General features: G+C 39.8%; 1 protein-coding gene across 1 annotated transcript in view; it reads left to right on the plus strand.

Annotated features, from left to right (window-relative positions):
• LOC136878766 (zinc transporter ZIP1) overlaps nucleotides 1-13,798 on the plus strand; it is a 223,027-nt gene extending 209,229 nt beyond the window's left edge. The window contains exon 2 of the mRNA XM_067152226.2: nucleotides 12,495-13,798. Coding sequence (XP_067008327.2) covers nucleotides 12,495-12,616 — 122 coding nt within the window. The 3' untranslated portion in view covers nucleotides 12,617-13,798. The remainder of the gene's footprint in view (nucleotides 1-12,494) is intronic.
• Nucleotides 13,799-14,002: the final 204 nt, after the last annotated feature.

Genomic DNA, 14,002 nt, shown 5'->3' on the forward strand with positions numbered 1-14,002 from the left:
TCCATTTCAAACCGAGTAACAGCTCGGGAATAGGGTGTCACAGAGGGTGACATGTGAGAGAAGGTTCCATTTCAAACCGAGTAACAGCTCGGGAATAGGGTGTCACAGAGGGCGACATGTGAGAGAAGGTTCCATATCAAACCGAGTAACAGCTCGGGAATAGGGTGTCACAGAGGGCGACATGTGAGAGAAGGTTCCATTTCAAACCGAGTAACAGCTCGGGAATAGGGTGTCACAGCACAGAGGGCGACATGTGAGAGAAGGTTCCATTTCAAACCGAGTAACAGCTCGGGAATAGGGTGTCACAGAGGGCGACATGTGAGAGAAGGTTCCATTTCAAACCGAGTAACAGCTCGGGAATAGGGTGTCACAGCACAGAGGGCGACATGTGAGAGAAGGTTCCATATCAAACCGAGTAACAGCTCGGGAATAGGGTGTCACAGAGGGCGACATGTGAGAGAAGGTTCCATATCAATCCGAGTAACAGCTCGGGAATAGGTTGTCACTGGGGGCGACATGTAGGAGAAGGTTCCGTATCAAACCGAGTAACAGCTCGCCATGTGAAGGAAGATTCCATTTACAAACGGTTTCATGGAAGAGCCTACACTGATCATACTCACGAAACTTTCAGTTTTACGTGCAATCCGGTTCACAGGGCAAAAGTCCTACATGCCCTTCAAACCACGGGTGCTTTCGTGTGAGGCCACTGGCAAAACCACTCGGCTACCACAGTGCTCGTAAACATTTGAATATTGTATTCTAGAGGAGGTGGTACTTTAAAAATACGCAAAATGATAAGACGATGATGATGATGATGATGATGGTGATGATGGTGACGACGACGATGATGATGATGACGATGATGATGATGATGCGTGTATCGCAGTGCGCTCGCCCGCTCGTCGGGGTCGCAATGCGTCACATTTCAGTGGCACGTTCAATACTTCTCCGTATGTTGGCAAACCTCCTCTATTAGCACTTCCAAAAATGAAGCTATCTGCCAAAGAAAGACAAGGCGTACGAAGGGCGTGATAATGAAAGACTGCCAACCTTCGCGGTCGGAAAGGAACGAGAGTTGACCAAGGGAGGTCAGACGGGGTGGATAAAAGTGATTAGAAAGTAGCAGGACTCATTTGACGGCGTGGTAGTCGCGACTAGGGCCCCTTACGACAAGCAGGGAGGAGTTACCCCGGCCCTCTGAACGCTCCTAGAAAATGACCGAACTTGCCAAGACTCCCGGCATTGTACCACAGTCCCGGGTTCGATTTTAACCTTCAACCTACGGGGACCAGTCCTCTCCGAACACCTTGAAACAAGTGCTTATTAGCCGACTGTGTGATGACAGCTGTTACGTGCTGGGAAGGCTTTCACGATGGTGAGCTCGAAGATATATCGCATTTTACGCGTGGATGCCTGGCGTGAGATGAAGGTGGCAAATACATCGCAAATTTGACCGGAACTGCGGTCTGGATCTTCATGCTGAAAGTTCGTAGAAACTTCCTCAGATCGTGGCAGGTGCTCAGGAGGCTGGCACCCTGCAGTTCAACGTACGTGTGGTGATGCACAGAGCTGTGCGAGCTTTTCGAAATAACATTGGAACTGTGATAACTGATTCTAATTTCCATAGGCGTTATATTTCTATTGCCACTTCTGTGGCTGTTCTAGTTTGCAGATTGGAGAAGTTTGGACAAACAATTTCTGTAAAGGACGCACATCGTTTACTTTATCCATAATATCTCGTATGTATTGAACCCGCTGTTTATAGCGACCACAACAGACTTGTCCGGAGCTTCAAACTTGTTTTCATCCTAGGTAGTCCTTACAGCTGGAGCAGAGACCTACAGTTTAAAACAAGTGACGTCACTGGAGTATTACGGGGTCTTTCACCCCTTCAAACGACATGTAACAAGCTTCCTCTTTATGTTTCATATCCTGCCTTGCTGCTCAGATAGAGTAGACCACTGGGTTGAATGAGTCGGTGTGTACGTGTACAAGAGAGGTGCAGCTCTACTTGTGTACAGCTCCAAGAGTAGTTTATACTATAATTTGAAAATAATATTTCATTGTTGTATCACTTCTGATGAAATGAGACTGTACAAAACGGCAGTAAATTAACATGCTTGTAACATATGACACCGCGAACACCTTTTGTACCCAAAAGTAAATACTCTCTTAACCCTTAAATGCATGATTTTTTTGTTTTCATGTTCAAAAATTATTTTTTGGACTCTTCATAAGGTGTCTACATCGGGAATAATATTTAAAAAAGTATTATGTTAGTAAGTTGTCAAATAAAGAAGCATGAGTAAACATACATTACATAACAAGTATGTGTTCTTTCTCTTTTATTTCAGTCACATTTGTCATTATTACATTCCCTCACCCTTCTTTCAGCCTACTTTCCTTCCCCCAATTTCTGTGTTTTCTTCCCTACAACTGCACTGTCCCGAAACACTTACGCTCAATTCAAACTACTGGTGGAAAGCCTTGTAGCAATCCCCGTCTTTGTTGAAACAAAGAAAAACATCACACTTTGAGCAAGAAACGAACATGAACCCGTTGCATCCAGGAAATTTGCAACGATTTCGAGTGGTGTTCCACTTGGGCCAGTGGTCCGTGGCGTCTTGTCGCAGATCCTTTGGTGGAACAACAGCTCTAGGACACTTCCTCTTCCTGGTTTCAAGCTGCTGCTGAATTTCATGGCTTAGTCTACCCCTCTTTTGGCCACTTCTTCCCATGGAACAGATACATTGTGCTATACCTCAGTTCTGAAGTGCTTCTGATTCAGGATTTTCCTCCTAGGATCCTTCTTCAGCAGTATTTCCTTATATAAAACCCAAGCATTTATGACTGCCAGATGAAGTAAATGGTAAAACAGTCTGAAATACCACTTTTTAGATCTCAGTGTTATATAATGGCGGCCCAGGTGACTGTCCCTCAAATCTACACCTCCCATGTGCCTGTTGTGCACTATTACAATTTGAAGACAGTTCACTTCTTTGTGAGTTTTTGAGCTTCGTTCATAGCGTTTCACTATTGTTTCTGGCAATTTCCCCGAGAATGTTGACAGAAATATCACACATTTATTGTCTTTCCAAATCAAAGAAGATACCTCAACACCATTCACATTCGCTACAAACTCTACTGATGTACCTCTTGGAAGCTTATTTAGTTCTTGCTCCGTTGGTAATTTACAGTCAGGAATCTTGTTTCTGCGTGCTGTTCCCAATGATGGTATGCCCTGTTTGTGTAGATAGACCAGAAGAGGGACTCATGTATACTAGTTGTCGAAGTAAAGTTTATGATTCACATGTTTAGGAATACCTCGAGCTAACCTCAGCACGACATTTGAACTTGCACCTAGATCTGGTTCTGTAGGTAATTGAGAGGCAGGATCATTCTCTTGTCCACTGTAGATCTCGAATTGATAAGCAAATTCTGATGTAGAACAGAGAACGAATAGCTTATGTGGTTTATTCTGGACGTATTGCCGCAGATGATGTCGAACTTTTGTAGGACACATTTGCTCATCTATTGACAAACATTCATCCATACGAACTCATGAAAAAGTTCCCAGCAATAATCAATAACCGGTCTGAGTTTATGCAGTTTATCATGACCTGGCTCACCTCTGGGTATTTGTTTTTCATTGTCATGAAAATGGAGACTTGTTCGAATTCTCTCAAACGTATTTACAGACATTGTATTCTTCACAAGATCAAGGCCAATTGTATCACTCCAGAAATCATGTACATTGTCGTTATGGGTGACAGATGTTAGTAAACAGATCCCAAGGTACTTTTGCACATCACTTTTAGTTATTTGGAAGGCTTTAGCAGGGTCCTTTTGAGAGGTGTAAAGCATACTCGCATCTGCAATTCTCTGGATCAGTTCATCTGTTAAAAAGTACTTGAAAAATTGATATGGAGTCTCCAAGTTCATAATTCTATCAGGGTAATCTAAATTTCCTTTGAATTTCTTCTCGTCATCACTGATGGAAAGATTCTTTCTTTTCTAGGTACAATGAAGGCATTTTATTCTTGATTTGACATTGTTAGTTTTGTGACTCTCCTGATGAGTTAGCTGAGCACCGTCAATGGTTTTATTCTTATCATGATCATTTTATGGTATCACATGGCGAGTGGAATGTTCAGTATTAGCCACCTGCGAGGTACTTATAGTAGCAGGTCCTTCATCAGCTGATGTGTCACTCACGGAACTCTTGTAGGCATATAATTCATTTGGATGTATTGTAGGATCATCATCACTGCCATCAAAGTCACTGAGATTATCATCATTTCCAGAAGGTAATTCTAGGAGTTGTAGAACCTCTTCTCCACTGGCATTTTTCTTCGAGAATCCACGACGATCAAATAGTCGATCCATACCTTGGAATTCAATGAAGAACATTGGAATTGGTCTAATTGATAAATATACCACCCAGTCAACACTATCTATTACCAATAATGTGAATAATATGGGATTATTTACTTCAAAAACTAAATTACGCAACATAACCTAACAATTATGAAGTATCAATATTTACATGATGTTGCAACAAGCACAAATTTCCGTATAACACCTGATATATTGTATGCATAATACAGGAAATATGTCTATACGTACCTCATTTTGTTCATATGATTTTCATCTTCTTCAAAAAATTGCTTTTAATAATGCAGATTCAATTTCAAACTTCAAGTCAAAGACAAAATGGTGTAGCTTCTCCCATCTCATAACATATGCTACTCTAAGCCCACAGTACAGGCAACCTACGGGTAACTAATGTCAAAGAAATTCTATAAACATCCTGGAAAACATATGGAACATGCGTTGGTTCATGAAATGTTCACCAGAGGTTCAATTTGTTAATCTATGTTGCATATATGCTACACCCAGTGGCGGCCGGTCAATACGTGCTACCGGGCTCCAGCACGTAGCTTGCAAGTGTAAGGAATTAATTATATTCAGTACAATTATTCTGGTGCTTTTTCTTTGTTTTGAGTACGGTATTTTTTTGTGTTTTGTGAAAGGTGGTGGTGGTGATTATTGTTTTAAGAGGAAGTACAACTAGGCAACCATCCTCTATATAACACTAATCAGAGGGAAAAATGGAAGGGATCCGACACTTAGAAAAATGAAGATATCGGTCAAAGAAAGACAAGGGCCACGAAGGGCGTGAAAATGAAAGACTCCCTAGCCCTCGCAAACCTAATAGCGTCGGGGTCGGAAAAGAACAAGAGTTGACCAAGAGGGGTCGGATAGGATAGAGGAAAGTGAGGAACCTGGCACAAGTAAGTGGAAGCAATGCCAGGACTCAGCTATGGGCCCCGTGGTGGCCAACCCACGCTCCATAGTTCAGAGCCCCTGGGGCCCCTTTTAGTCGCCTCTTACGACAGGCAGGGGATACCGTGGGTGTTATTCTACCGCCCCCACCCACAGGGGGATGTTTTGTGAAAATCAGGGCGAGATCTGTCGAACAACTAGCGCCGTTCTCACGAGAAATGAGTTCGGGCGTGTAGCCTGAAGGAAGCAATACGCAGGCGCAGCCAAGTTTGAAACACTCCCCGTAGCCGGTGGAGTATACCGTCAACCGGGATCAACTTTCTATGATCCCGTCTATAGTTACTTTTTCTCCCGCAAGGGGGTAGAAATGCTCGATGCTCCTTGCTACCATGATGTTGAACGTGATAAGCGATTCTGCCACCAGAGAGTAGCATCGTCTGGGCTCAAAAGGTAAAGCGTAACTGGGGGCAATCTATCGCAAACATAATGTTGTTATTAAGGTAACCAACCAATGCTTATTAAAATATCCATCTTCCTTTTGTGCCAAAAATAAGGAATTCGTACGTGAGTCAAAGCATCTTGGACTGACCCTAAATGTTACACCGCATTAGAATGTATTTATGCTGGTAATAGAAGAGGTCTCAATGATTCTGTTGGCAGCACTTTCAGTTGCTTTGTGCGGTGTTTGATCTCGCGGTTATATTGTTGGTGCGTGTTTTTGCTATCACTGTGTTGGTGCTAAAGTTCATCCGGAGATTTATCCAATTATTTATCCACTGCAGTATATATCAAGTGAAATTAGTGTTCTTAGTGAGGATTTATATTTCCATCATCCTATTTGGGAAGTGAGTATACAGCATGAATAGTGTGGACAGTTTGATGAAAGAACCATTTTCTAGGAGAACATTAGAAGAAAAAGTGAACATATGAAGAATAGGTCGTCCCACTCCAGTCTTAAATTTAACTCAGAAGGCTTCGAGAGGGCGAAATTCCAGTTATATCAGGTACTTCAACTGTAAAGTTTTCGACAATAACAGTTGGATAAGTGGCTGTGATATAAGAAATGCTTTGTTTTGTTTTCGTTGCGTCTTATTTGGAAATAATGATATCCGGAGTACGAAAGGTGTGAAGGATCTGGGGCATTTAAACGAGTATATGAAGAAGCATTCGTCGAACAGAAAACACATCAATAATGTAGTGGACCTAAGTGCTCTAGGAAATGTGAATATTGCAACATAAGTTAGTAGGGCATATCACGACAATTTGCAGAGATATAATGCAGAAATAGAGAAGAATAGGTATATTTTGTCTAAAATCATTGACTGTATAAAATTTTGTGAGGCATTCGAACTAGCTTTACGTGGTCATGATGAGTCTTCCGTATCTGAAAATCCAGGAGTGTTCTTGGGATTAGTTGATTTCATGAGCAGTCTAGACAGTGCCATTAAGGAATACATGGAATCCAATAAGGTATTTAAGTGCACATTAAAAACCATCCAGAATGAATTGCTAGACTGTACGCTGGAAGTCTGCCATGAAAATATAGTGGAGGAAATACATAACCTAAGTACACTGCTATCATGTCAGATGAAACTACTGACGTTTCTGAAGAGCTACAGTTAGCAATTGTGTTCAGATACGTATTAAATGGACAACCACTTGAAAGATTTTGGGGATTCTTTAATCTAGATGGACAAACTGCAGATGCAATATCTGAGTGCATACTGCAGCAGGTCAATAGCATTTTTCGGGTTAATCCAGATAAAATTATCGCCCAAACTTACGATGGCGCATCTGTGATGAGTGGTGAAAGAGGTGGAGTTCAAAAGAAAATCAAAGCTCACTATCCCCTAGTCAATTACATTCACTGCTACGCCCACCAGCTCAACCTCGTATTAGAACACACGGTCTCTCAAAATCAAGCTGCGCGCGTATTTTTCTGCAGCCTATCTGCATTTCCTGCATTCTTTTCCAGATGTCCTGAACGTCTGGCAGCTTTGGAGAAAGTGGTAGCACGAAGAATTCCAGGATGTTCATCAACAAGGTGGAACTTCGAGTCTAGAACCGTTAATGCCGTGCATGAAAACAAAGATGATTTATTGCAATGCTTTCTGGACCTGGAAAAGTCGAAATCTGTAAGGACATTTCAAGAAGCACGTGGACTCAGGCACAATTTGGAGGACGAAGAGTTCTTATTTTGGCTGTCCTTCTTTCACAGAATAATGCCTCATGTGGATATTTTGTACTCCCAGCTACAAGCAAGATCGACAGATACAATAAAAATAGGAAAAGCTGTTGGCATTTTTAAGAAGACTGTTGCTTTAGTCAGGGATTCTGTCGATAAAATAGCAAATGCCGTTTCTTCAGAAAGGCCACAAAGCAAAAAACGCAGAACGGAATCCTACAGGACGGCTGATGCTAAGGATGTTTGTGATCGAAACACTGAAGAGTTAGATCGTAGATTTGAGTCTTTTTCTTATTTAGAGGTTGAAAATTTATTAGATTCGATGAATTTTAGCGAATATTCAAAACAGTTCCCTGTAAAAGAGTGAACACTGTGTGTGACGTATACAGAGAGCTCAGCGTTCTGTATGAAAGAGCTGCAGTTCCTTTGCTTCAACTGATCCTGAAGAACAAACTGCAGGATACCTTCGCGCAGATAACAGAATTGCTCAGGATTTTGATTACGATTCCAATGACTACTTCCGAACCGGAAAGATGCTTTTCGAATCTTAAAAAGATTAAAACGTTCCTTCGGAATACTCTGTGTCAGGAATGGTTGAAAGCATTAGCCGTGCTATCAATCGAGAAAAGCTTATCTCGGAAATAAAGGACTTAAACCAAAAGGTGATCGACAAGTTTTGCAGCAAGAAAGATCGCCGTATGGACTTCGTATTTCGCCATTAGGCGAGTAAAAACAATCTTTCTCGAAATAAATATTTATCTCGTAGATAGTTGTCGAAGTATTCATCTGCTTCCAAATTAATGTTTTTGTTTGTTCTGTGTTATAAATTGTGAGAAATGTTTATTATTATTATTATTATTATTATTATTATTATTATTATTATTATTATTATTATTATTATTATTATTATTATTATTATTATTATTATTATTAAGAAGTTTGAAGTAACTTGTGAGTTGTTCATCATGGCAATATGCAGATTGAAAACAGCAAGCCGCCACTGGCTACACCATGCAATAAAGGGTTAAGAGCAATCAGACTTACTCGACTAAGAGACATTAATGTTACAGCATATTCCACGGATACAGCACAACTAGCGACTTTCAGCAACTTTTGACTTTTCTATATCGTATCCAACGATGAGGTGAACATTTTCAAGTGTAAATACCAAGATAAATAGGTTATTTTACACTTTAATTAGAAGGAACCGCGCTTGGAAAATATATTCAGTCTCATGCTACGGGATCTGACAACCAAATGAGGACTAAAAAATCACTCAATCGTAGAAGATATGGAGTGTATGTATCGTAAAAATTATCACTGATTTTTATGCCTCAATAAAGGGCTTTACGACACTTCAAATTTTGACAGGTTTTACAGAATCTCTTGAGGATACCATACAAGGATGATCCGATCCTCCCTGGGTACCCACATATCGTAATGTCTTCAGTCAACGTGACATAATTCTGGTTACTATGATGATGATGATGATGATGATGATGATGATGATGATGATGATGATGAGTATTAGTAGCAGTAGTAGTAAACACGCCCGGTGTTTATGATGATTACTTAGCCGTTCAAATCAATCACTATCAGTCACTACTGATCTGCATTCAGGGCAGTCGCCCAGGTGGCAGATTCCCTACCTGTTGTTTTCCTTGCCTTTTCTTAAATGATTGCAAAAAAATTGTAAAAACAAAAAGTTTCATGAACCAAACAATGAATGTGTATGTGCATTGTGTAATAACCACTGTGACAGATACCATATAACCATGTGTCCTAAACGAGAAAGATCGATCGTGGACTATAGCAAAGAGTAACTATATAGGTGCGAATTTTAACTTCATCTATGTACATTAGTATGCAATAATAATAATAATAATAATAATAATAATAATAATAATAATAATAATAATAATAATAATAATAATAATAATAATAATAAAGAAATTGGAAATTTATTGAACATCTCCCTTCGTAAGTTATTCCAATCCCTAACTCCCCTTCCTATAAACGAATATTTGCCCCAAATTTGTCCTCTTGAATTCCAACTTTATCTTCATATTGTGATCTTTCCTACCTTTAAAGACACCACTGAAACTTATTCATCAATGGATGTCCTCCCACGCCATCTCTCCACTGACAGCTCGGTACATACCACTTATTCAAGCAGCTCGTCTCCTTTCATCTTTTCTCCCAGGTCTTCCCAGCCCAAATTTTGCAACATTTTTGTAACACTACTTTATTGTCGGAAATCGCCCAGAACAAATCGAGCTGCTTTTATTTGATTTATTCCAGTTCCTGAATCAAGTAATCCTGGTGAGGGTCCCATACACTGGAACCATACTCTAGTTGGGGTCTTATCAGAGACTTATATGCCTTCTCCTTTACATCCTTACCTAGGTATTTACAATGATCCCCAAAGGGAACTTTCACCCCCATCAACGCAGTAATTAAAACTGAGAGGACTTTTCCTATTTGTGAAACTCACAACCTGACTTTTATCGCCGTTCATCATCATACCATTGCCTGCTGTCAATCTTACAACATTATCGAGGTCAAGTTGCAGTTGCTCACAACCTTGTAAATTCTTTATTAATCTATACAGAATAACATCATCTGCAAACAGCCTTATCTCTGATTCCACTTCTTTACACATATCATTGATATATATAAGAAAACATAAAGGTCCGATAATACTGCCTTGAGGAACTCCCCTCTTAATTTTTACAGGGTCAGATAAAGCTTCGCCTACTCTAATTCTGTGAGATCTATTTTCTAGAAACATAGCAACCCATTCAGTCACTCTTTTGTCTAGTCCAACTGCACTCATTTTTTGCTTCGCTAGTTGCTTTACGTCGCACTGACACAGATATGTCTTATGGCGACGATGGGATAGGAAAGGTCTAGGAAGTGGAAGGAAGCGGCCGTGGCCTTAATTAAGGTACAGACCCGGCATTTGCCTGGTGTAAAAATGGGAAACCACGGAAAACCATCTTCAGGGCTGCCGACAGTGGAGCTCGAACCCACTATCTCCCAATTACTGGTTACTGGCCGCACTTAAGCGACTGCAGCTATCGAGCTCGGTGCACTCGTTTTTGCCAGTAGTCTCCCATGATCTACTCTATCAAATGCTTTAGACAAGTCAATCTCCATACAGTCCATTTGACCTGCTGAATCAGATATCTGCTATATCTTGCTGGAATCCTACACGTAGAGCTTCAGTGGAATAACCTTTCCTAAACCCAAACTGCCTTCTATCGAACCAGTTATTAATTTCGCAAACATGTCTAATATAATCAGAAATAATGCTTTCCCAAAGCTTACATGCAATGCATGTCAAAATCCGGTTGGCGGGAAGAATGCTGGCTAGCAGGGAGATTGAGTGGCAAAAGCCTGGGTTCAGCTCCAAACAGGGGCTTAGGCAAGGAAGAAAATGAACAGAAATACGCCGAGTGAGTTGGCCGTGCGGTTAGAGGCGTACAGCCGTGAGTTTGCATTCAGGAAATATTGGGTTCGAGCCCCATTACTGGCAGGCCTGAAGATGGTTTTCCGCGGTTTCCCATTTTCACACCAGGCAAATGCTGGGGCTGTACCTTAATTAAGGCCACGGGGACTTTTTCCACTTCCTAGACCTTTCCTATCCCATCGTCGCCATAAGACATATCTGTGTCAGTGTGACGTAAAGCAAATAGCTAACAAATAAGAACGAAAAGCTTCAAAATTTGAAACATAATTCAGTAACGTCAATTAGCTATATAACGTGTTTTAAAACCGCAATATAAAATTCTAATGTATAAAATTAACTACAAAACATCGAATTACATTCATAAAAAGTACTTACAGCCATTCAGATGTGTTATGGCGTTTTGATGCCCTACTGTGACTTTGAGTTGTGAGTCACTCTTCTCTATTGCTGCATATAACATGAATGGCATTCGTACAAATGTACAGTAGAAATTAATTGAGTGTCCTTGCAATAGTAGAACACTTCGTTCGTAAGATTTTAGAGATTACATTGTGTCTAAATTGGCAGCAATAATGATAGTATACTTGATGTAGAGATATATATTAATTTCAGTATTTAGACATGTTCATGAATTTCGAAAAAAGTTTTTTTCAATTATTGAACGTGATGAAAATAAACTACATATGGACTTTCTAACGAACCATGAGAGAACAGATTCTCTTAAAAAATCGTTGCACATCAGCGTTATTTAAAGAATTGTGTTCACTGACGGTGCACAGTCAAACATTTCCTTACGTTGAATGTTGTTTATGCTCCCTTTACTATCATTTCTTTCTATTTCTTGCAGGCTTAAATGAATATAATAATGTTTCTGCTTGGGTCTGACCATTATAACATGTCATTGTGTAGGACAAGATCATCGCTATCGCTTATTTGTCTGTTTTGACATAAATGAAGCTGCGGGTCATAGCAAAGTGTCTGGTGGATGATGATCACAGCCTCCACCGTCCATCGCGTTTAATAACAGTCATATTTGGTTTTTCCAAACGGAATTTAAAAAGATCTTTACTGCTTCCTTGTACACTACATGAAAAAACTAAATGGACTGAATTAGTTACCTGAAAAATAACAAAATTAGCGTTTTCAATGCGAAATTAGTAAAATTACATCAGAGAACGCTTGAATTAAGGAATCAATCACATTTTTTAACATTGCGATGGAATGACACTAAAGTTTTGTAGGAAAATTATATAACTTCGTTACGTGTGGCAACCATCACAAAGTGACACTAAAAGTGATGCGTGGAACTTTGAAAATGATTTACCGGTACCCTAATTTACCTGGAGACTTGCCCTATAGTTTACAAAATCAATAGTTCTTAAGAGCATCAACCTCGACTGTGTGGATACTGGGGAGGTGAAGCAGCAGAACGTAATTCTGTAGCTTCGAGTTACCAAGTTCATTGTGTTCGACATACCTAAGAGTTTACACATTCCTTGTGTTCTTGTTAATGTGAGTCTAATCGACAATTCCTTTTCTCTCTGATTTCAGCTGGACACGAGCACAATCACGGAGGAGGAGGCCATGATGATCACGATCACGGCCACGATCTCGACCACATACTTTCCAACGCATCGGCCATCTTGGAACACCATCATCACCACCACCACTGAACCGTGTGGAGGTTTCAAGAAACGTTTGGATCTCTCGCTCTTGGTGTAAATCAAACTGTCATGCTCCTTCATCTTCACACTTAACAGGGGAAACTGCAGTGTGGCGAGGTCAATCTATCAATACACATTTGTAAATTCTCTCTAGACTTTGGCGTTTCGATTTTCAAGCACCGTCATACAAGCTGGCAGTGTGCAGATTCGTGATGTGAGGTTCATGAAAGACGAGGGCGCCTCATGCTGTGACGTCACACACATGGCTGGTTACCTGTCGTTGCGAATACATCGTGGTCAGAACTATGCAGCCATTACGACAGCCTACCGCCTTACTTAATCATTTTTTTCGATTTTCTGTATTTCCTTAAAATGTCTTCTTTCATAGTTCTGAACTTCTTTTAAACCGTTTGTTATGACTGATTATTAGCACGATGTTCATTCATATAAAATGTTGTTACGATTAAAAATTAGAAATAAATAACGTATGAATGAATGAGAAAGAACGTTGAGAAGGGGATTAAATACAACAGAGGCTCAAGCCAGCGCTGCGACAACTCGATCTCGACACTTGAAGCCTGTTCGAGAGAAGAAAATCAAAGCAAGAAAGTTCCTACTTTTACATTACCACTGATAGACATGGAACATTCAGATTTATGTGGAATCCGAGCTACAGGAATGTGATTTTTCATTTCCGAAATCCCAATGCATACAAATGGGTATTGGCATTAACCTCAGGAAATCGTCTCCCAGGCTATAGGTCCTCTTGTTCACGCTGAAGAGAGCGACAAATGTTTCCAGTATTATTTATAGTTTTCTACACGAAGAAAGCTGCACTACCTCAAACTGGACTAAGAGGTGATAACATGGCAGCTCACATGCTGAGCCATAAAATCAATTATTTTTGTAATTTTCAATATGTATATGTTGTGTAAAGTGGTCAAAAGCCATTCAATGAGAAAATATGCATTGATGAGTTCACTGTTATCATAAACCACTCAACATTAATTCTGACAGATTATTTGGTGCATTGATTTAGGTACAACTTCCATTACCTTATTTATGATACTTTTATACTGTTAACATTATTTTCAACAATAGATGCCTTTTATTGAAATTCAGACTCTTGAACATCCTGTGATTCTATTCAAATACGAATTTGATATTAATATATGTGTTTTATTCTTCATACTTTGACAACAACATTCATTTCCTTGATTCCTTTAATATTAGATGATTCCGTCCAAGTCAAAAATGACTTGAACATTTCCGTTCTGCTAAATAAATTTATTTTATTTATTTATTTATTTATTTATTTATTTATTTATTTATTTATTTATTTACTAGCTGATGAAGCCGTGCTTCGCTACGGGATTCTCACAAAGACTGACTTTG

Source organism: Anabrus simplex, chromosome 8 (assembly GCF_040414725.1).
Source record: "Anabrus simplex isolate iqAnaSimp1 chromosome 8, ASM4041472v1, whole genome shotgun sequence".
Lineage (NCBI taxonomy): Eukaryota > Metazoa > Arthropoda > Insecta > Orthoptera > Tettigoniidae > Anabrus > Anabrus simplex.